Here is a 23,184-nt window from a genome sequence, read left to right as displayed (position 1 = left end):
TATAAATCGTTACGTCGTGTTAAGGTGTGACTCGTGCGTCAAGTTTTATGGCATTTATAATTCACATATGCAAAAAATTTTTATCGGCGACCTCGACATTGAAATCTCTTTTTTTTTTTGACCGTTGTGTAATGACAAACATTACGATACAGAGGCTCTAAGTTACGCGAGCAAACCTAGTGACCCCGTTATTGGAAGAGGTATCTATTGTGTGAAACTCACGAAGATGGAGATAACGTAATGAAACTAACTGGCTTGGTCTGACCAATTAACTGACCCAAGCACGACATAACATTTAACGTATAGTCGCCTGTTCGTATGGCTGTTTACGCCACGTGTGAGTTAGTGTGCGTTCGTGTAAAGTTATATACGTGGAAATCATTTGCTGTTAAAAAAAGATCGCTCGGCGAATCAGTCGTGCCGAGCAATTAACGATATTCCGCGTGACGTTAAAATCACGCAGCTTTTTATCGTTAAATATAAACGTTGTGCAAGCGCGTAGTCGTTACGCCGGCGCATAATTTATTTATTGCCACGTATTTATTTTCTTCTCGGGGCGGGCGCGCTCGAGCAGAAAGTTACGACGCATCTCGGTCTCAGAGAATCCAATTTGCATCCTCCGGCATTCATGCTACATTATGCCGCAATTTCGCGAGCGCGTCTGACTATAAAGCCGCAAGTTTCACTGAAGAAGGGAACCGAGAGATCCATTATCGCGCGGTATTTCCGCGTGAATCTCTCGGAGGATCGACTTACCTGCGTCCGACAAAGGTCGTCGAACGCATCGATTTGACTCGTTGGCTCTTCTGCCGACCGACGAGACAAATTCCCGCGAGCAAAATTCCCACAAAAGGATCACTAGCGTACGCGAAGTCCAGGACGGCCGAGTTTCCGGGCCGCCCGCCCCTCTCCCTCCCCCCGCGGTGCAGCTCGCGACGGGGGGAGGGTGGAGAATCTGGCGGGTGGTATAAATTTTCTGAGGTTGCGCATCGTGCCCGTCGGAGCCTGAAACTCGCGATGGTGCCCGAGCAGAGCGCAAGTGGTGTCGAAGGAAACCAGTGGTCCTCCGCCCGCCGCGCAGGATCACGTCCGCACGACCGTTCAGTCGCGGTCCCGTGTTCGGCGCACGAGTGCGCACTTTATCCCGGCGTGGTAGCGGGATACGTTTGGTACGACGGGGTGAGTTCGCCGAGACGCGACGACGATCGAGTGATTTCGACGTTAGCTCCTGCACGGCGCCTATTTGTACACATCGCGCCTGGGGTTAAAAAGAAAACAGGAAAACGCGGCAGCGTCAACGATTCGTCACGTTGACTTGCGAAGTGAGTTTACTTCGTTTTTACGTGCTGCTCTTGTGGTGTCCGATAATAGAATACCGAACGCGAGCATATCTATCTAGAAAAACGTAGATGAATATTTAATGTTTTCTTTTTTTTTTTTTATTTTAAATTACAGCATTGTATTTTTTAGTCTTACTTTTTTTTAATTAAAAATATCAAGTTTACAGCTCCTATTTCTACACAGCTTCTGATTTCAATTAATTCAGAATTTGGGATCAATAATTTTATCACGCATTGCTCTCACGTTCTTCGTACACGGAATAAAGTTTTCAATCTACTAAAAAACTAAAAATCCAGCATACATATTCATAGTGCATTGTTTATGCACAATCCTTTCGCCTGTACGTGTATACACGTCGTACGGTTTCTTTTATTTCGCTCGATCGATTTTTTCCTTGACGTTAAACGTTCAATCCTATAAATAAAAATATAAAAAAAGAACTTCTTTTACGTGTGAATTTCAATTTCAAATTCTTGAAATTTAAACTTCAATTTTGAGTAATAAAATAATAAAAAGCTCGCTGTGTGGTGAAGGTGATAAATATGGGGAAAAAATATATTATAAAGCATATTTTCTCTCTCTCTCTCTCTCTCTCTCTCTCTCTCTCTCTCTCTTTCTCTCGCTCCTAATATTCTCAATATCGAATTTGGCATCTCGCCAACGAACTAACGATCCTCATATCGAGAGGATCGTACTTCCTTGAGTGGGCCGAAGTATCTCCGTTTGCGCAAAAGTAATACTTCCGTAAAGATCAATATACGAATGTCGTTTCTCATAAGGACCGAAGACACATTGCGACCGTCAAAAATGAGAATGAATACATTTCGCAAGTTAATTAAATAAAATATTTCAAAAGTAATTTAACTAGACTAGAAACATTACCTTGATTTCTTCAACAATTCCGTATCTCCCAGGAAATTGCGAATTATGAATAAAGAGAGGATTCTTATTGTTCTTGACATTATTGTAATATTACATGATAGTGAAATATGAAAATCTAAGAAAAAAATTCCACAAAAAGAAAAATATGCGTATCCAATAGAGCGTTCCGGGCACTTCTCAACTGATTTAATGACAGATCCTTCAACAAACTCTAAATTTATTTTCTCCCGGGAGAAAAAAATTGGCGTCAAAAGGAAGATTAACAACATTCTGCTCGGGAGCTGAAAGAAAAACGGAAGACAACGCAGTTCTAAATACTCGAGAAGCCAGAAGAAATACAAATTATATTCTACCTTCAATCGGAAAATACGAAAAAAAAGTTGTAGTGTCGCACAACAGTTTATCAACTGTTATTAGCTCGCCTTTTAATAAACTAAAAGGATTATAAGGACACGAGTAAAAGCACGTTGAAAAATACCGAGGGGAAATATCGGGAATTTTTGTTTTGTAAAAATTTCGATACAGATCGTCAATGTGCACCTCGTGGGTGCACGAAAAGCGGAATTGTTTTCGTTTACGTCGGATTTTTCGACGAATAATACGATCGTATCAAGCGATTTCCTCGCTGATAAAGCTGATCCGAAGGACGAGTTTCGAGGGAGAGTGGTGCCATGTCTCAGATCGATATTCCCGTCGAGATAATTTCGCGGAGGGCTTTTCATAATCTCGCTTTCATCCAGAGAGTCGAAACGTCCGCGTCGAAATAGCCCGGCATGATTAATGAATTTGCCGAGGCGAACTTTCGCCGTGCGGAAACCCCGAACCCGTGCCGAGGGGAGGGACCTCCTGTCGGCGAGGTCGGCGTAACGTCAACATTAATACTCTTTCAGCCCTTACGTACCTTATATCCTTCCACCTGTCCGCCCACGCGCCGAATTAATGTTTTCGCAGATACGGGCCATTGATTTTACGTCAAATATAGTTATCGGGATTCGGTTATCGGCGCGACCTATGCCGACATTCGACTCGACTGTCTGTTCGCACATGTAACCACGTTAAATATCCGGCTATCTCAACCAAATCGGGATTAGCGCGATCGCTATTAGTAGAAACAGTCCGATCCCGACCGGGCTTACGTCCGCGAATTAGACAGCGATATCGATCCTTTGCCTATCGTCAGTTATAATTTGACGAGAAATAGTTGGATGATCTGAGATATTTTTGCCGCGGCAGACGATACGCCTTTCATAATTCGTGACTTGTTCATCGTTCAACATTCACGATGCATAGCCTCGTACATAAAACAAGAGGAATTGAACGACGATTCCAGACGATTTCCTTTAATTTCATCAAAAAATCCGCCAAGGATAAATAATAAATGCGAACTCGATGATTGTTCAGGTTACTCAAAAATCTCGTAAATAACAAATTACGACTTATGAGACACGAGAGATCCACAGTCCCAAGTGCCTTACGCGATTCTTCGGTGAAAGAAAGAAGAGACCAGTTAAACATCCCGCGTTCTAGAAAAAAGGTAAACGTAAGAGAGAATATTAATTAAGGATCGAGTCGGATGATGAACGCAGGGTTGATTCGCGTCGGTATAGATTACATTCACCGGACTCGTGCACGTTTCAAACGCACTTGCATCCGTGCGAATTAAATGCAGAGCGGATTGTACCTCGCGCAACAACATCGCCCGTCATCTGCTCCTCTCGATCCGGGATGGAATCGAGGATATCGAGAATTCTCCGAGCGATAATCAATAAATGCAATTGTCTACACAAATCCCTGGTTCCGTGAACTGGAAATTAACACCGGCGCGCGTTAATTAGATGGCTCCGTTCTTTTAAAATCCTTCCCACTCGGATAATCAAACTGGGTCACGCTCGTTTGTTTCGCGGGGGAGAAACAGAATTAAATGGCCGAATTCCGGGACGAAAACGGAGATTTTCAGGCCCCTTGCGGTCGGCATTCAACCTTCTCATTTGAATATTTAATGTATAATATCGTGTAATTTCCTGCATGACCGAGACCGCTCTTATACCATTCGTACGACGATTTTTGCGCGCAAGGGATGAAACCTTTGCTCTCGAATGATCTTCCCTACGACCGAAAGTAATCGGATCAGAGGTAATTTCTGAGCCGTAAGAGAACGCGTTTTCTCGAAAGGAATAACTTTAATTGAATATCCGCGCGTTCGTTGAATAATATTATTTTGTTCTTTTATACGGCGGTTGGGTCAAACTTCAACGGAAGACGCAATTTGCGCAATTCTCCATGCGATTCAGAAATCAATTTCATCGATAACAGTGATAATTCCCAGTGATAAGACGAGATAGACGCTGAAAAAAAACGCGCGTAATTAAGCCGGAATTATCAAATAATTATCGCCCGGGGTCTTCTTCCCACGGAGATGTATGCCACGGGTACATCGCCGGCGCGTGACCGACAAACTCTTGCGAAGTTTTCTCATTTCGAATTTCGTTAACACGCGAAACCGCCAGTTTACTCAGCTACTTCGTACCGAGTCGTCGGGTCCTCCCCGTCGGCTTAGACATAACATGAATTATGCAACGTCACTTCGAAATCGCGTTGCACTCGCGTTAAGTACACGATTCCGTTCCGATTCGGATTCGGATCGTGATCGTCGGCGGTGACGTCGGCGACCTCGCGATCGCGACGGAAATCGAATCTCCTGGATGATAACCTGGAGATGCGAAGTGATTGACATGCGAAATATATAAACGTCCACACGTACACGCAATGCGGGTCAATAACGTTTGCGTTATTAACGCGCAAACGCCCGTGTGTCGCTCCGCACAATGTACCTTGATGCATCACATCTTCGCACATGTAAATACGTTTACGTGCATATATGTGTGACGGAATCCCGCGATTTGCCAAGGAAACTCAGGAAGTACGCCCGGGTTCGCCAGTTATGCCGCGGCTTATCTATCCCGGGGGGGGGCGGGAGAGGGGGTGCCTTCCGCGATTCCCGAAATTTGATAAAACCCCGACCGTTCGCACGCGCGTAATCACGCAACCCTGCCGTTATTTCCACGCGAAACAAGTCGGCCGCCCGCAGTGAAGATACTCCAGATAGAGCGTAGCATCTCACGGAACGTCCGGAATCTATAGGTGATAATTCACGATATCGTGAATTATCACGCAGATCACCCACAAAGATAGAGCCTCTTCGTTCGGGCGCGCTGAAGCTCGAAATGAAAACTGGCGATGCCGCGGTACACAAAGCTGTCTCTAAGAAATTGTTTATGTCTTCACGAGCAAGGACGATTCTGCCGAAAAGTATCTATAAATGTTATTAGAACAAATAATTTTATTAAAGTTATTATGTAGGACGCTTAATCAAGATAATATTGCATAATTTTTTATTGCAAACAACTTCGTAATAATTATTTTGATAGTCCAAAAAAAATATTTTTGTCTGGTTAAATTTTTAGATTTTTAGACTTTTTGTGAAAAATTACGAATTTCTAAATATATTTGAAAGTTTCGTACTAATTTGAAGAAAACAATTATGTACATATGGAAAGAAAATTTTGATACAGTTAAAGGTAAACCATAAGTAAAAGGTTAACCGTATACAGATTTGAAAATAATTGAATTGAATATGTTGAGCATTTAAATTGCTTGCTAAATTATTAAAAATTTATTCAAATTTTTATGTGTTTTAATAAAATCGTTCTTTCCTTATCTAACATCTTTTAGAATTTTAAGAAAAAAAATTATTATAAAATAATAATATCAGAAAATAATTTTAATAAAAATTTCTGAGTAAAAATAAAGTTAGGGTACTTTTTATTGACGCCATCAAACGGGACATTTTTATTCTACGAATTGTTAATCATGGCTGACCATATTGGTACTATTTCTACTTGCGGCCTTAAAAATAGTCTAACGATGGTAATCAACTTGAAATTGAACCCGTAACTTCTCTGACACCTTCGGAAGTTTTCAGATTGAGATTAAGGAAGATGGCTGAAGAACAGCCGAAGTACAAATTGATCTACTTTAATGCACGAGGTCGTGCCGAGCATATTCGCTACATATTCGCCTACGCGGGTATCGACTATATCGACGAGAGAATTTCCAACGATCGCTGGCCCGAGCTTAAGAAGTGTAAGTGTCAGAAATCAAATTAAAACCACTTTTTCGCGTAATATATAATAAATTCGTCGCGATGCAAATTTTCACAGAAGACGCACGCGAAAGATCGATCCGATTTCGATTTCATTGTTGTTAAAAAGGAAATTTGTGCTAAACATAAATATTTCGAGCGTGATAAAAAGGAACAATCGGCGAACTGTTAAACAGCGTGAATTAATCGGGAACGTGCACGTAACATTTTTATCGATAACCCGAGCGAAGACAAATTGCCCCGGATTCTTCGCTGTTACTTAAGCCTGCGCTTAAGTACTTCGTCGATTGCTTTCTCTTGTTTCCAGCGATGCCTTACGGGATGCTGCCAGTCCTGGAGATAGATGGCAAGCCGATAGCGCAGAGCAACGCCGTGGCGCGTTACCTGGCCCGCGAGCACGATCTCGCGGGCAAGGACGAATGGGAATCGATGCTGTGCGACGTGCTGGTCGATACTTTGGGAGACCTGAAACAATGTAAGTGATACATATGCTCGGCGCAGTACCATAACAGTTCCGCAAAGCCGCTTACAGCCGCGTATCTTCCTCCCCACTTTGGCGCCGAATCAATATTCCTTTTCGGTCGTGAATCCGAATTGCAATTTCCCGTTTTCCTCTAAGAATTTTTCGTCGACGAAAAACTTCACGCTCACTGTCACGGTGCAATTTAATTAAGTCCCGCAAGTTCACGCGAGTCGACGCGGTCTATGACGCTCGAGCTTTTCAAGCGTTCGGCGACGTGAAAATGAAAACGTTTTCCCGAGGAAGCTCTTTCGGATAGAGAGGGAAAGTGCGCAACGCGAGCGCGAGCGCGCGTACGATGCACAACGTAGATCTTCAGGAAAAACTCCGCGACGCGGCTGGATGTGACGGGATAGTTCCGCTTTTCGCTCCTCTGAAAGACAGGCGCGAGATCGCGCGACCTATATTTCCGAGCTCTCCCCGAGGTCGTCACATAATCGAGCGGACGGCAATCGTTCCAGAAAAGCTTCTCGCGAAGGTCTGACGTGACACGTCGCGCGACACCCGCAACCGGATCGCCGCCGGCATAATCTCCGAGTAATAATACACGCGATTCCAATTAGACGCTTAACGAGACATCCTAGGTTATGGGATCCTAGGTTATCGTTCCGTAGAATTCATAATTCTGATCTATTCGGTTGCTCGATAAACGGCTTTTGGAAACGTTTGGGAATATCCGTCTACGGAACGTACAACGACGCGCTTTAATTGCAATGTGTCACTTTGACGATGCATTTGTATTTCACGAAAAAAACAGTTTTTTGCTGGCAAATCTAAAAAAAATGTGGCCAGATACAAATTTAAAAATAATTTTGTTGGACCATCAAAATTATTATATAGAATACTAATAATACTGCAAAAATTTTTGATTTTCTAACAATTAATTTGAACATTGTATATAATAATTTTGAAGGTTCAACAAAGTTATTTTCAGATCTGCATTTTTAGACCAAATTTTTATACTTGCCAACAAAATGGTTTTTTCCTGGGTACGAGGAGGAACGACTAACGCTCGCTTACGGTAATGTATGTTTTTCAGTTATCTTTCAATATCGCACGGAAGAGGATCTATTTAAGAAGGAAGAGAAGAAGGCGAAACTCTTGAAGGAAACGATACCGTTCTACCTGAATAAATTCGAGCAAACTGTTGCCGAGAACGGCGGCTATGCGGTCGGTTCTATGGTAAAGAGAATCGTAGATTCTAAGTAATAATATTCTGCCTCTACACGACAAGTTTAATTAAGTATAAATTAAAATTAATTAGTTTATACATTGGAAAATGTAAAATAAATGCATGGAAAGAACGGAGATTTTGTTGAAGTTTCTAAAAATTTGGCTAGATCTGAAAATAACTTTTTTTTTAATTAGTTGATAAAAAAATAAAACATTTTAAACAAAATTATTCAAATAAATTTTTAAATGTCTCGGCGAAACCGTTTTTTTTTGTGTGAAAAAGAAAACATTTTTTGTTCGATATTTTTGTTAAAATCATACATTAAAATCAGAGCTTACATGGAAGCTTGACGAGGCGAACGTCGCGGCTTTTAATTAAGACGGCTTTCTTTGGCATTGCGACAAATTTACGTTTTCGACGGTTTTCGGTAAATTGCTGCTTTTCAGACCACGTGGGCGGATTTTGTTTTCACGGTGGCGTTGGAGAACTTCGAGAACATCTTCGGCGCGACCGCTTTGGAAAATTATCCTGCTTTGCGCGGCCTGAAGAAAAGGGTGCACGAAATCAGCGCGATCGCTGACTGGCTGACTCGACGACCTCATTCGGAGTTTTGAAATGTCGTTTCGACGACGGAAACCGGAAGGCGATGTCGACAACACAAATAAGTACATATCTGACGCTTGCAATTCACTGTCCTGTATCGTCGTGACACGGCGATCGATATTAATTGTGGCATAACGCAAACGCAATATGCTCTTCATCTGTTCCTTCTGTGCCCATTTTTGTAGGCTAACTACATTTAGAATATCGTCCCAAATATTTTTGTATACAATTTGAACTGCGAAATTGAATCTTAAATTGTTCTCTCAGTTCACAATACATAAATATATTTGCTTCGAAAATAATAATGTTATGTCAATGCTTGCTTTTAGATGAATTTTGTTATCAGTCGAGTGGATAAAACGGTAAATCAATTTAGAAGCTTAAAAAGAAGTGATATTTGTATATCATTGTCAGACAAAGAATAATGCGCGATTTCACTTATTATTTGGACAACAAAGACCATTGAAAAAATATTATCTTTTTCTTCCCAGTCAGCTTAAAGGATAATTTTGTTATATCAGTTGAAATTTATATCATCCATCAATTTCAAATTGTTAACATTATTTACATTGTTTACATGACATTCGTTTTCGCTGATTAAATGGACAACGCGCGCGTGAGATTACTATCGAATGAATGTTTAGGGTACAAATGAAGCTTGATCAATGTGTTCATTTATCGCGTCGTGTGATGTGTGAGTGGTGCTACGACTTTTATGTCGCCGAAGAAAAATCCACGTCGTAGAAAAATTAAGCGCGACGAGAAAAATATTGTAAGATAACGACTATCTCGTTTCGCGATTCGTAATTGATCTATCTCGCAAAACGAATCCAAATCGAATAAACAGCGCGAATAAATACGAACAATTTTTCGAAAGCTAAACACGACAACAAGTCATTCTTTCATGTTGCGTTTGTTTGAACCTTCGATTTAGATCCGTTTTTATACTGGATGTTTGATTACATTTCTGTATTGATTACTTTCTGTAGACAGATAAAACAGACTGTACTGATAACAATAAAAGTCGAAAAGTCCTGTATCATTTTGCGAGCTTCGTAAAGTTATAAGTGAGTTATTAATTAATAAAGGTTTGCGAATGAGCGTGCATTTGCAAATTTTTATTAATTAATAATTCATAATCATTAATAATCAAGAGCCAAAATGGTCGAGAACTTTTCTATTTAATATCCGTTCTATTTACCTACGAGAAGAGATACAGTTGTGATCAGTCACCTTGTATCAGTGGTTATATCATTCCCACTTGTTTTGCACGAAATAAATCCAATCGGAATTGAATACGATATAATACACAGGGTAATATTAAATATACAGAAAAGCAGAAAAATCTATTGAATGAACAAACATAACGATGTAAATACAATTCTGTATGCATATTTCATGTATAGAATTTTTCGATCACGATGATCAGCAAAAATCAAATAGAATGCAATCAATAATTAATTGTAATAAAGAGTTCAAGATAATTTAACGACCTTTTGCTTTTATCGATAAGCGATTTTATGAACGTACTTCATAAGATCTCGATGTAATGTTTTGTTTGAACGAGATAATAAACGAATGCGTATGCATGTAAAATATATCTCATTGTTAGAAAGAAGTAACGAAAATAGATTTTCTTATATGCTATGATGGAAATGATAAAAAACTCTATGCTTTCGTCGGCACTTAAAGACGTATTTGCGGGTATGGCAACATAGTCAATTGTAATTATCAAACAAGGTGAAATTTCTTTAGAAAAAAAAATTGAATGCGAATGTGTGTATGTATGTACATGTGCAATATGTAATGTATGTAACTAAGTGTACTATTAATTTGAGATTACAAATGGAGATTACAAATAATATAAATGTTTTTGTGATTGCAAAATACTGTACGACTGATAGTAATAATGATAATAATATGCAAACAAGTGTAACCTATTTGATTAACATAGCATATATTAATATCAATAGCGTCGCGCTCATAAAAACATAAGAAAACTGACTTGACTTTGCGTCAAAGTCTATTCATTTTTTTATCGACTAAATCATTTTTTGTTTCAAGATTTTATTTCAAGTTTCATTAAAATTAATTCGATCAATTGTAACGACGATTGTTTTTGAATTACAAGGAAACAAAAAACAAAGTAAAAAAAGATTTAAAAGTAATTATATATTTTTTTATTTAATTGAAATCGTAATATGTCAGAATTTTTTTTAAATATTTTATATTCCATATTTTCGCATTTGTATACGTGATGTCTCGTTCATTTTTTTCAGACCATCCTCTATTAATTACAAGAAAGTTTGGAATAAAACTCAATAAAAAGGATTAAAAGTTGTTGCATATTTTTTTATTTAATTTAATTAAAATTGCAATATTTAAAAATTTTTCAATTTTTCTGCGCGACATTCTATTTTTTCATATTCGTATATTTAATTTTTTTTTTCTTTTTTTTCAGACTGTTTATTAATTACAAAAAAGTTTGGAATGAAAATGAATTAGAGATTGTTGCATATTTATATAATTTAATTAAAATTATGATATTTAAAAATTCGATTCAATAATATATTTTTAACGCAACATTTCATGCTTTTGTATTCATACCTTCGTATGCTCGTCGTTTCCTTCATTTTCTTTTCGTCATCAAATCGATAAGTCGCAATACTCAAAATCGCAAATCGAATATCGCTAAGACATCGATAGTGCAAGAAGATGATTATCGATCAGCGCGAAGGTCGCCATGGAGGTTAGGTTACTATCAGATTATTCGATCGTGCGTGTATAATGCACCTTGCGAATTCGTATTGAAGTCATTGAAAACTGTCGCGCCAAGACGTTTCTTACGATCAGCGATCTTGATCTCAAATGACAGGTCGCTATCTCGACAGAGTACAGCTGTAAAGAGAACATGGCGACCGCGAAGACGATTCTGCCCGAGGAAAGCGAGCTAACTGTACAGGAGGTGAATGTTGGCTGGACTGTGCTGCAGGCCGCATCAGTTTATATCGGCAAGGCCTGCGAGTGGTACAATAATGTAAGTTGCAGCTTTGTTGCGACAACAGGACACTTCCGTCGATATCATCCACAATATTCATCGCGTGTCGGGCTGTTCCCCTCTGAAGAGTTACATAATGGCCCCCCCGCAATAATGTTTGACGTACCTATTGTAAATAATAACTGAATGTACTCTCATTTGGTACAACATGTAAATTAGAAATGCCTCATGAAATAAATTGATAAATCCTTTAGTTAAGTTGTAGATATGTTTAGATTGTGATATAGCAAGAGTATGATACACAGGTATCAGACATACTATACACAAGTAAAAGAAACATTAAAGATGAATTTCTAAATATAAGATCTTCACAATCTGTAAATTTCTGAAAACTGCGATTCACCCTACAAATATTGTGAAGCATTTTTTGATCGGTTAATTGACAAAGATCTTTGTTCCGATATATCAATCAAATGCTATAAAACACTTAAAATACAGCCAAAGATGTATGTTTAAATGAATGGTATTCTAATTGTAAGAAATCTTTTTTTCAGGAGTTTATGTTGTGTAGACAAGAGGAACGCGATCCGCGTCTCTGTCTTAAAGAGGGAAAGGATGTGACAGCTTGTGCTATGAATGTTCTTAAAAAGATGAAAAAACACTGCCTAGAAGATTTTAATGCATACATGTATTGCCTTGAAAGATCATCGGGAACATTGGAGTTATCTCGGTATGTCATCTTATATCCTATTGCATTAGTTCTTTATCTAATAGTTTATATTAATCAATATAATGATAACATATAACTTAGATGCCGATTGACGCAAACTGCCCTGGACAATTGTGTTCGTACAAATTTACATATAGAACGTCCACCTTTTGGATATTTCTGTGAGGCTAAAGTGCATAACACATCAAGACCACGGCCACCAAAGGAAGAACCTATAGAATTTCCAGATCCAGTTCCTGGATTATCAGCTGATATACCACGTGAGAAATCGAAATATTTCAACCGCTTCTGGTTTAAATCGTAAATTTGTCGATAAACATTGCTATAGTTCTTTGGTCGTGCTGCAAAGATTATGTTTGCAAAGTTCGGGATACGTCATGTAGACAATTATAGAAAGCAGAGCGTGTGCAATTTTCAATGCACTTATTGAACGTAAAAATGTTCGTTTCATATAAAAATATATAGAATTGTATGTTCTGTGAATAAATATAACAGCAAAGTAAGTCATTCGCTCGACTATTGTTGTTACATCTTGTACAAATATAAATATGAAACGTAAAATATACTTTTATTCCATCTTAATTGTGTGTATATAACATTTAGTGTCATGTAAAATATACTAATATATTATTGAAAAATATTTTATCTGTAAGTATTATAAAAATTAGTTTAAATTAACATAGATTTTAGGAAGTATTGAAATACAACCTATGAACAGTGGGATAAATAATATAAACACAGAGTTTAATTGGGTTTTTCGATAAAATTATATACTTCATTTGTTTTCACATGATCTCATAACAAAATTAATTTCCAAAAGCAGCATGAGCAAAAATATATCAACACATTCTTATTTTGGAAGATACATGGATAATTAATTGAAAGTATTGCTTCATCGGTATTATTACATTTTATGTACACGAGACACGATCAACTTCAACAGTCAATTATAAATATATGCGAAAAAAGCGACAAGTATAATTTTTAGAAACACAGATGTATAAATCTATCGAAATATCTTTCAAGCAAGAAAGATCACGTTCAAAACCGTTTATGAAGAATGCCGGCTTTCATCTAATTCTACAGAGTATATTCATACACTGCAGACATAAATACAGATTTCATTGTCAGCTCATCGCAATCGATATATTCACCTAGTTTGTTGAATATCAAAGAAATGCACACAATATTTCTGTGTTGTCATCTACAAGTCTTTGTAGAGCATAATTATGTGTTAGCTCCATGTTATATCGTAACCACTCCAATTTGCACTCGGTGCTAAATGCACGCGTCTACCGTTGTAGAAGAATGTTACCACGCCACGATATCCAGATCTCGGTACACCACTCTGTAATGTCATATTACGTCATATATTGATACAAAATACAAAATTTAAAATAGAATATTACTGAGAAAGATACGTTACCCTGAAATCGTCCATTAAACCAAGCAATTTGGTAGTATTTTTAAATGATTGACGAGTGTAGTATGGTATCCGTACTGGACCAGGGGCAACTATATTACCACTTTTCAATTCTGAATAGCTAACCACTGTTGACTGGTACACTTGGTTAACGAAAGCTATATCGTAATTATCCTGTAGAAATGAACATAATGATTATAAATGTATCTTGTATTCGATATATATTTGCCAGAGATACCAGCATTTGCTCTCTTACTTTTAGTAAATAGGATAGATTCATCTTGGTAAAAGGCACAAATTGTTCATTCAACTTGATGTACTTCAAGTGTTTTTCAAAGAATAAGCCGCTAGAAGTGACAAAACATTTTAATGCCGATTAAATTTGTTCAAACTATGCTGATCAATCACAAGTTAAAAAATTTTTCCACAATATTTTTAATATATAAATAAAAATATAGATAAAAAGAAGTACTTGCTGACTCCAAGTTTGCCGAATGTTCTGGTTCGTGAAATTTCCGGGCGGATGCAAGCTCTATTCTTACGTTGTTCCGGCTGCCTTATCCAATCATCCCAATATCTATGTAAGCAAAAAAGTCATTATTGTACAAAACAGATATTGCATCAATAATAAGTTGGTATAGTATGAAAATATGAAACGATTCTTACGACTTGGGCCATTTCGGCGCGAGCTCCAACCATAAATCACGTGTGAGCATCCAACCTAAACCAGGAAAGAAATCTGTCCTATAAAGTAAATGTGGCGCATGTTCATCCACTAAACCGGCTTTACCATTATCATTCCACGCTGACACGCACCATAGAGAGCTATCGTTCACTAATAAGGGATAAGTCCCCAGGAAGTACTCATAGAAGTCTGGAGCAACGTCCAAATCATCTACAAATGTACGTATAAAAATAATAAACAATTTTATATTCCATAAAGATAAACTGCATTCATTATGAAGATGTGACTATTAACCTTCAACAATAATTGCAGTGCTGTATCCTAACTTTAGAAACACTTGATTTAACGCCCATTTATAGTGACGTGCAATTTTGAAGTATCCTCTGAATTTCTTTTCTTTAGGTGGTATTTCAATATCGGATTGATCAGGTTGCTGGAATATAAGTTGAAATATGTCATTGAAAGAAATTAAGAAAATTAAGATTTTTTTCTTAAATAATAAATATAAGGATATGCAAATTAAGACTTTAATACCTTTATATGTAATAGCTGATTTCCATATCTGGCTATGACATCAGCGGTTTGTCGATGATCACAGTCTTGCGATACAACTATTGGGAACTGTTCTTTGCTAGGTCTTAACTTAATTAATTGGTTTAAACACCGCTCTACTGTAATACGATTACAAGAAACGACCAAAATAGCAATTATTGGAGATCCATCGGGAAGTTTTTGTCTCAAGGGTATATTGTGTGTTCCCTCGGTCTATCGAGAGATTAAAAAATAAAAAATTGAGAATAAGAGATATATTGCTAGGATTAAATAAAAATTATATTTATAAATTGTATATCAAACAGATCAGATTGTATCCCGATATATACTCAATATTGAAAATCTACAGTATATGCGATGTATAACGTGAACTATTGATTTTCGGTGCAGTGTATATATCAGGACATGTCTCTATATCGGAATTGATAAAATAATTATATAGATTAAAATATATTTACAGATAAGACAGTATCTTGCGTCGGCTCCTGTTCATTTTCAAGTATTTTTTTATTTTTACTCTCGATTTTTTGTAATAAGATACTCTTATTCTTATTAACTTCATGTTTTTTGTCTTTATTTTTCTCTGTATCATCTTTCAGCTGGAGAGCAGCATTTATTCTTTCATATTCTTCTAAAACAACAAATCACATGTTTCGACTTATCCATTGCTTCAAATGTTTTGCAATATGAACTTTTTTAAATGAACTTACTCTTAAGACGTTTGTTCTCATTGATTCCTTCAAGAAGTTCTTGATTTATAATTATCTGTTGTTTTACTTGTTTTTCCAATCTACTGATTTGATTTGCTAGTTTGTCCTAAGAATAGAGGCAAGAACACAATAATTATTATGGTTTTTAATTTCTTTACAATGCGTCATAACACAATACAACGATCTTCTCACCTTGTCCTGATCTTTGCCGACCGACTGTTGATCCAGAAATAAAAAATATGTAGCCACAGCCCATAAGATGAGGGACCCAAAGATAATACTGACTGATCTATTCCGCATGACAAAACCAAGTGTCACCGTAACTGCAATATTAAAGAATACACTGCAGATAAGAGATAAACAAATAGACGACAAACCGCAAGGGACAGAGCGAACAGATACTAACAAGGGTTCCATACGTCACAGCACACGTCAGTACATATTTATTACGCATGGATCTCTAAATGTGTCCTCCGAGTATCGTTCCTTCTGTGAAATTACAATGGCGGTTAGGACACACAGTACCTTGACAGGTACATGCCGTCAACAGAGAAGTGTGAAGTGGGATTTACTCACGGGTACTGCAATCATATCCGCAAATTGGGAATCCACGTAGTCGCAAATCATATGGAAGCGTCGCGCTCCGTGCCGCTGGTACGAGACGCAGTCGTGGCAGGCGGCACTTCTGTGGGGCACATTATTCACGTCACACGTGGATGCGTGGGCCAAGTGTTGCGGGCGGAAGGGAGAACGAACTCAACGATGGTCAACGACGACGTTGGCGGCGCGCGAACTGCGCTGAAAGCAGAAAAGCAGCGTGCTTGATATTCTTGTTTTTCCAGCTTGATATGTCAAAATAATCTGAGTTGCCAGGGATGGGACTTCTTCCGCCTCGGCAAGGTTGGACGTCAACAAGATGCGTCCGCGAGGCGCAGGTTACTTACCATTATGAGACAGCGAGCGACGATGTTCCTTTCGTGGACGAGCTCAAGATTCGCCGTTATTAAGATAAATCGAGCCTCAGATCGGCGAGACTCATCTCTCGTCTAGGAGGCGAGTCGCGGAAGAAAGAAACCGGAAGGTCCTGACAGCGGCGATGCTCTCGGCTCACGTTGACGACCTGGAGTCTGGGACAGCTGTCAGCATACGTCACGAGAATCTTTACCCTATGAGGACACGAGCGGCGAACAATTCTAGGTTCTACTGTAGCGGCGGGGCGCTCGGTGACTCGGAACGTGATGATCCATCGAGACGGCGGCCACGACTGTGCAGCGTGGCGATCGCGCGGGACAGCGCACGTTATCATCGCTATCGTTCTCCGCCCGATGTTCGATCGAATTTCCTATAACGATGAGTTTCGAGGATGTGATACGGCAATCGGTGGACAAGAGACGAAAGGAGAGAGAGAGCCCTCCAATTTCATTCTCGGAATCAGTGTCTGATTATTCATTTATTCCTTTATATGATAAGATACTGCTGAAATTGTATCACGGCATCATTTTAATATGAATGACAGTAATAATATTACATATTAATATTATGATTTGGAACACACTTTCAAAGTTTCTAGTATATCGTAGATTTATCAGCTACGCTTATTTTTTTAAAATGATACAAAATGCGATTTTTTGATGGTTTCTTATCATTTTTTTAAAATTACAATTACATTTTTGATATATTACGTACTAGAATATTATTGCAAATTTGGATTTCCAGCATCTTTAAATTTTTAAAGAATATTTAAAATTTTTTTACAAATTATTATTGTTACTATTTTTATTTATAATACTTCAGCCCTTTTTTCGACAAACAAACGATTTTAGAGAGAATAGAATATAACAAAAAGATACATAATTCTACAATGAAGATTTAAATTTAAAATTCGCATTGACAACCAATTGAATTTCAAGGCGTTTGCCAGATTAATTTCTTTCATCTGTAAAAAAATTCATTAGATTTGATTTTCGTGTTTTATTTCGTGATTGCAAAATCAGAAAAAAATCGGAAAAAAAAGAAATATATATTTTTTTCACCATTCCCAAAATTAAAAACTCCGAAAGAAAATGTATAAGTTCTGTTTTTTTAACGCAGAATTCATTTCTCTTTTTTCGTCTTTCTCCATGTTGGAGAGAAAAAAATAAATTGTGCAAGAAGCTATATAGAGAACGGATCCATATGTGTATTTCTTTATTGTTCCTTGTCTAACTTATCGACGGGCGGTTTTACGGAACAGGCCAAACCCCTCTAAGATTTTCTGTCAAAGGCGTTACGCTCGCAATGATTCGTGATGATTCGCGGCGGATTGTTTTTGTATATTATCGGCGGTGGTCGTCGGCACGTTGCAGTGTGTCCTGGCGCACCGAGGCGCATTTAAGTAAACGTTCTCGCGATCGTCCGGCCGTTTGGCTCCGGCCGTTTGGCCAGCGGCGACTCCGTCGTACCAGAAAAGCATCCTCGAAGCAGATCCGCAAAGTGAGCGTTCACCCGGGAAAAGGGGACAACGAGGAAGAAAAGTTAAAGGAAAGCTCTCGTTTCCCACGGGAATAACGGAACCGAAGGGTAGAGGATCCGCGACGTGACAACCCTCACGTCCGCTGTGTGATCGGCCGCGTGATATGAGAGCCGCACACACCGATAAAAATATAACGTGACAACGGCGACAACAACGACGACGACGACGACGACGACGACGACGACGACAACGACGACGACAAGAACGAGGACGAGGAGGACACGAGCGTGAATGATGTACTGCACGACGTTGGGGAGATGGTAATGAAATTTCATAAATTCAAGTTTACTCCAATTCTGATGCTTACTCCGTGCCTGGTAATCCGAGGAACTGACTGTTTTTTTTTCTAACAGCTTTTGCAGGAGGGACGCGGTGAGGGCCTTGAGCACTGGCGAGGTCTCCACCGCACTGCGGCCGTTTTACTTCACCGTTCATCCCGACCTGTTCGGCCAGTATCCCACGCAGAGGGTAAGGACAGTCCTGAATTCAGGAGCACGTCACTATCCTGAAATGTTGTGATATCAATAAGTAGTTTTAGATTCTTCATTTTTTCTCATGCATAAAATGACACAACTGTGAGAATCTCATTTGCTTCAATTATGTCTTGTGTCCTTTTTCTCCCTTTTTTTTTTCTTTAGGTTCTAGAAGTATACATTTATACATTTTTTAAATGTAAAACAATCATACTACTGTATGTCTTCTCGAATACTTAGAAAGCTCCCAAACCTGTTAACACTGAAAAGAGAGAGAGAGAGAGAGAGAGAGAGAGAGAGAGAGAGAGAGAGAAAGAGAGTAATGATAATGGTCGCAAGAAATGTAACTAAGCAGAATGAGATGGTCAATTTATGTCGCATGTTGTTGGCGCTTTCTTGCATTTTTATTCGTTTTACTTTCTTTCGTACTCATAATAATTGCATCGGCCACTCATCTCTTCTCAAGAGCACGTATGCCAAGTGCACGCGTGCCGTTGTCAAAGTAATCGACGTCATCGTGGCGTGATAGTGAGCACGAGCGAACGCAGTGAACGGCATTATTTTTAGATTCGCGAAAACGTGTCACGCCGCATGCGAATGACGGACTAGTGCGCTGATCTTTGGACGTGCGCACGTGCGTGTGCAAGGTTGCTCGAATCGGAATAAATTTTCTCACCAGTTAGTCAGTTGTTTGCGTTGTCTATCAGTAAGATAATTGTTTGTGCAGGGTCGCATTCAGACATCGTAAAATACATTCTTTGGTATTTCAAATCCATTTGAGAGAAAATAGAAAAATCTGAAAACTACATTAAAAGAAAGTCGGAGTATTTTATTTTTCTCAGAGTTTATTTTCTTAATACAATACGTAAAACAAACTGGATTAATTGAATTAAATTAATTATAATTTGTATTTCGTTAACTTATGAAAATATCTGTAACATATATATTTATGTGTAAAACGTCATTACAACAATTTTAGTCTTTCTGTTAAATTAAATTAAAATCATATTTAGCTTGTTTTGTTTTGATGCTATCGGAAATTGGGTAATTTATCATGACAAATGCGGCCCTGCGTGTATGCACTTGATTAATGCGTTGATTACGACTTGATATTCTTGTATAAATAATTTTAATCGTAACGACTTAATTCAGGCGAATCATTAATCGCAAAAGTTATAGGAAAATGTACGTTGTTTTTAATTAAATACAAAAAGAGAAATACAAGTTAGAGTTCAAAAAGTTTTGACGTTAAAAGAAACGCGAAATTTGTAAAACTGTGAAAATTATTATTATAACTTATTATTATAAATTATTATTCTTCTTTTTAATTAACCTTTATTCTCTTTATGTGCATGATATTTTTGAAATGTTTAGTCAAATCTCATTAATCAGGCCGAAAGAATGTATGGATGTAAAGTTACAAATTTTTTTATAATTATCGAGAATATAGATTCTATTAGAAATTTAATACATTTTTTCTTCAAGACAATTAAATTGCTGATGAAAATTGTTTATAAAAAAAGATAAGAGAACTTACTCAAAATCCACTTCTAGTAAGACAAAGTGGAATATTTAGAAAACGCATCTTAAAAATCAACATCAATATCTTATCAACATAATTTGATATTTGATTATAATCAATTACATTCCGTTATCATAATCAAGCAATATCAAATAACATTTATATCAGATTTCCTTATAGATATGATTCATGTAGAAGACAATAAAGTTTGGAAAAATGTTGTATAGCATTTTATCTGTATATTGCATCTGTATATTATAGATATCACTATTATTTTCTCATTGTTATCTTTAATTACATGATTAATTAATGCAAACGATATATTAGATATATTTATATTTATATTACTAATTAAAGTTTATTATTTACAGACTGTAAATGAAAACTCCCTGAAGCAACTGAGTTCAATTCTAGAAACTCTGCAACAGAAACAACCCATACGGCCGACCACTTTGCCCTTTTATCTGCGATCGAAAGACGAGAAAGAAGTAAAGGCTGGAAAATTTACGCTTGTTAAAATACAGTTGAAAGAAAGGGATTTACGACAAGCAATACTTTCCATTTTGAAAACATGCGATTTACCCACGACGTTCGTCGATAAAATCGAGGAACAGAAGCCATCTGTCACGAAGCACAAATCCAGGTTTTGGCAACGCGCATATTCTGGAGAAAGGATAGACTTTTCAGAATTAGAGGATGATCCGATTTACGCGTCGATTATTATGAAACGCAAGATCAACGCAGAACCAGATACATTAAAGTAAATATAATATCAAGATTAGAAAGTTTGATTGAAAGTATTTAGTATCGCTGTCAAATTTTATATGTGTGCTTCTAATTAGGCCATATTTGGATAAACACATTAATGAAGTACATGTTAAATTGGAAGCATGTAGACCAATGAGAGAGGAAGTGGAAAAATTGGAGAAGGTACTATGCAGCGAATTGGGTCTGAAGGATATCATATGGGACTGTGGTTGGAATATCGCTCACTATCGCGGCTGTTTATTAGCCTTTCAAGCCTTAGCCGAGCATCATCCGGAATCGATGGAGGTGTTGAAGAATCGTACTCTTGTATTTGCGAATGACACCGGTATTAGTTTAGAAGGCAATGTTATGTTAAATTCCGGAGAAGTCAGACACAATTGGCTTGACGTAAGTTGAAAATGATTATCTTTATTAATATTCCGCACATATTAAATTCTTTCTTTTTTCGCAGTTAATAAAAAACGTAAGAAAACACGATGCTGTGTTGTTGAAATTGCCGGCGTTTGAGAAGACAGTGTCCCAAGTACTCCTCAATATTAAAGTCGGTCGACGGTGCGTAATTAATCATATTATTTGAGTTATGGTAAGGCTCAGGGTCCTCTATATGTGCAGGAAATTCATGCCTAAGGTAATGGTCGGCCAGTATGAGCGACAGCTGCGACAACTCACGACTATGCTCTCGGATTATCGTGGTAAAAGAAAATATCCGAGTTCTTGGCCGGCCGATCTGTCAGCTTACGAAATTGTCATCGAAGCGTTAGTATTACTAGACAAATATCGTGTTGCTTGTAAATGATTTTAAATCTTGCTTATGCAAATATTTCAATGTGTTTTATCATTTTATAGTGAAGCAGGTCCTTTAATGCTATCGCCAACCGGACAATTCATCGTGCCATCGTCGTGTCCGAGCTTCCTCTTGGTGAATTTTATTACCGAGAATTTAGAGGAAGCTACGAAAAGATTACATCACTATAATAAGTAAGATATCTCACATTTATAATTTAATTTAAAAAAATATAGGCGTGATTACTACTTATATTCACTCGTAGTATAAAGCACGTCGAGCGAGAACTTCATCGTAAAACAATCAAGGAATTAGGTTTAGCTGCTCTCAACAAGGATGACAGCATTACACCAGATTTAATGATACAATGCTGCGAACGACTGCTTCTTCATAAGAAAGATCTAGCACCATCGCTCGAGGGCGTCATGCTTTGGGTTACTCATTATTATTCTGTTATGAGCGATGGTGTTCTCTGTGTGCCATGGGATTGGAGGTTCTAACTTTCAACAAAAATAATATATGTTAGTGGTTATTATTTAAGCCAGTAGCATAAGCGCATCGCCAATAATCACGACAAATGCAAATATTTTATGAATCCTGAGATTTGCAAGTTACAAGTAGTAGTGGCAATTTAGAACTAATTATCTAAATGTAAAGCTACTACCGTAGATTATATAACAGCCATTATAACTTTATTTCAATAATTGCCATGTGTCACGCAGATTGGATGTTATCAATTTTTGAAAACAGTAACGAATTTATCGTTACTGTTAATGACGATTCTAATTTCGTGAGAATAACAAAAGCATTTCGAGGATGACTGTTCCATGCGTGACTTTTTTTTTTAAGAAAATAAGATAAAACAATTGGATAGATAAATGTAAACTAGAGCTCTATAGATTCTTAATAACAAAAAGATTACTAGTCTTGCGTAAGTTTTTAAGTCGGTATTCATAATCTTATTTTCATAAGATCATCTTAAGTGATACGATCTTAAATATAAAAATCGACTATAAATACCGATCTTAGTTTAGCTTAAGATTCGATTACTATATGCTGTAGACATGGACAAATTGTACACATATATTTTTTTAATTCAATTCTATACCAATTCAATTGTAATGTGCAATCTACAATTACGTCCCATTGATGACGCAATTAAATCATATTTCGCAATAATTGAATCTGTGCATCTTTGAAGATGTCACACATTTGATTCCTTATATTCATCATGTTCAATTGTATAATTCAAAATCATTCTGAGAAGATAACATAAATAATATTTCGCCCACATTTATAAAATATTACAGGCAGTATTCAATAAATCAATTGTAGATTAAATTAA

At 37.4% G+C, this 23,184-nt stretch overlaps 4 protein-coding genes across 11 annotated transcripts; 3 read left to right on the top strand and 1 right to left on the bottom strand.

Annotated features, from left to right (window-relative positions):
* The first annotated feature begins 876 nt into the window (after positions 1-876).
* On the top strand, positions 877-10,612 carry LOC105427480 (glutathione S-transferase-like). Of its 4 annotated transcripts, none has more exons than XM_011639222.2 (5): positions 877-1,322; positions 6,199-6,366; positions 6,693-6,860; positions 7,945-8,087; positions 8,526-10,612. In XM_011639222.2, exons 2-5 carry the CDS (start codon positions 6,222-6,224, stop codon positions 8,691-8,693), a joined length of 624 nt encoding a protein of 207 aa, XP_011637524.1. In that variant the 5' UTR covers positions 877-1,322; positions 6,199-6,221; the 3' UTR covers positions 8,694-10,612. The 4 variants fall into 4 exon arrangements, with proteins under 4 accessions (XP_011637524.1, XP_011637525.1, XP_011637526.1 ...); XM_011639223.2 differs by having other exon boundaries at positions 878-1,322; positions 6,206-6,366; XM_011639224.2 differs by lacking the exon at positions 877-1,322 and adding an exon at positions 1,356-5,532 and having other exon boundaries at positions 6,206-6,366.
* Positions 10,613-11,387: 775 nt separating this feature from the next.
* Positions 11,388-12,992, top strand: ND-19 (NADH dehydrogenase [ubiquinone] 1 alpha subcomplex subunit 8). The gene is made up of 3 exons (XM_011639220.3): positions 11,388-11,719; positions 12,235-12,410; positions 12,492-12,992. The coding sequence occupies exons 1-3, from the start codon at positions 11,594-11,596 to the stop codon at positions 12,712-12,714; spliced, it is 525 nt and encodes a 174-aa protein (XP_011637522.2). The 5' UTR covers positions 11,388-11,593; the 3' UTR covers positions 12,715-12,992.
* A 161-nt stretch (positions 12,993-13,153) lies between these two features.
* On the bottom strand, positions 13,154-17,077 carry Mgat1 (alpha-1,3-mannosyl-glycoprotein 2-beta-N-acetylglucosaminyltransferase). Of its 4 annotated transcripts, none has more exons than XM_089081558.1 (13): positions 16,725-17,077; positions 16,357-16,578; positions 16,183-16,269; positions 15,973-16,103; positions 15,781-15,886; positions 15,529-15,701; positions 15,053-15,283; positions 14,813-14,951; positions 14,500-14,728; positions 14,306-14,410; positions 14,090-14,180; positions 13,837-14,007; positions 13,154-13,758 (listed from the first exon to the last, which is right to left on the bottom strand). In XM_089081558.1, exons 3-13 carry the CDS (start codon positions 16,232-16,234, stop codon positions 13,645-13,647), a joined length of 1,542 nt encoding a protein of 513 aa, XP_088937684.1. In that variant the 5' UTR covers positions 16,235-16,269; positions 16,357-16,578; positions 16,725-17,077; the 3' UTR covers positions 13,154-13,644. The 4 variants fall into 4 exon arrangements, with proteins under 4 accessions (XP_088937684.1, XP_011637521.2, XP_011637519.2 ...); XM_011639219.3 differs by having other exon boundaries at positions 15,529-15,698; positions 16,187-16,269; XM_011639217.3 differs by having other exon boundaries at positions 16,187-16,269; positions 16,725-17,073.
* Positions 17,078-18,006: 929 nt separating this feature from the next.
* On the top strand, positions 18,007-23,018 carry LOC105427519 (T-cell activation inhibitor, mitochondrial). Of its 2 annotated transcripts, none has more exons than XM_089081556.1 (8): positions 18,007-18,552; positions 18,646-18,760; positions 20,659-21,047; positions 21,130-21,442; positions 21,507-21,607; positions 21,650-21,811; positions 21,902-22,033; positions 22,105-23,018. In XM_089081556.1, the coding sequence occupies exons 1-8, from the start codon at positions 18,524-18,526 to the stop codon at positions 22,337-22,339; spliced, it is 1,476 nt and encodes a 491-aa protein (XP_088937682.1). In that variant the 5' UTR covers positions 18,007-18,523; the 3' UTR covers positions 22,340-23,018. The 2 variants fall into 2 exon arrangements, with proteins under 2 accessions (XP_088937682.1, XP_088937683.1); XM_089081557.1 differs by having other exon boundaries at positions 18,008-18,552; positions 21,668-21,811.
* The last annotated feature ends 166 nt before the right edge of the window (positions 23,019-23,184 follow it).

This window comes from Pogonomyrmex barbatus, unplaced genomic scaffold (genome assembly GCF_055798465.1).
Source record: "Pogonomyrmex barbatus isolate J1 unplaced genomic scaffold, ASM5579846v1 scaffold5, whole genome shotgun sequence".
Lineage (NCBI taxonomy): Eukaryota > Metazoa > Arthropoda > Insecta > Hymenoptera > Formicidae > Pogonomyrmex > Pogonomyrmex barbatus.
The sequence above is the reverse complement of the archived record's forward strand: the minus strand, read 5'-3'. Positions and strand labels throughout refer to the sequence as shown.

Coding starts and splice junctions, on each gene's coding strand:
- LOC105427480 (XM_089081570.1), top strand. CDS start 5,448: ATGAAAACTGGCGATGCCGCGGTACACAAAGCTGTCTCTAAGAAATTG. Junction 5,533..6,198: donor AAGGACGATTCTGCCGAAAA/GTATCTATAAAT, acceptor CACCTTCGGAAG/TTTTCAGATTGAGATTAAGG. Junction 6,367..6,692: donor CTGGCCCGAGCTTAAGAAGT/GTAAGTGTCAGA, acceptor TCTTGTTTCCAG/CGATGCCTTACGGGATGCTG.
- ND-19 (XM_011639220.3), top strand. CDS start 11,594: ATGGCGACCGCGAAGACGATTCTGCCCGAGGAAAGCGAGCTAACTGTA. Junction 11,720..12,234: donor CCTGCGAGTGGTACAATAAT/GTAAGTTGCAGC, acceptor TCTTTTTTTCAG/GAGTTTATGTTGTGTAGACA. Junction 12,411..12,491: donor GGAACATTGGAGTTATCTCG/GTATGTCATCTT, acceptor CATATAACTTAG/ATGCCGATTGACGCAAACTG.
- Mgat1 (XM_089081558.1), bottom strand. CDS start 16,234: ATGCGTAATAAATATGTACTGACGTGTGCTGTGACGTATGGAACCCTT. Junction 15,284..15,528: donor CGCAAGATACTGTCTTATCT/GTAAATATATTT, acceptor ATCTCTCGATAG/ACCGAGGGAACACACAATAT. Junction 14,411..14,499: donor GCGCCGAAATGGCCCAAGTC/GTAAGAATCGTT, acceptor TTGCTTACATAG/ATATTGGGATGATTGGATAA.
- LOC105427519 (XM_089081556.1), top strand. CDS start 18,524: ATGATGTACTGCACGACGTTGGGGAGATG. Junction 18,761..20,658: donor GCCAGTATCCCACGCAGAGG/GTAAGGACAGTC, acceptor TATTATTTACAG/ACTGTAAATGAAAACTCCCT. Junction 22,034..22,104: donor AGATTACATCACTATAATAA/GTAAGATATCTC, acceptor ATTCACTCGTAG/TATAAAGCACGTCGAGCGAG.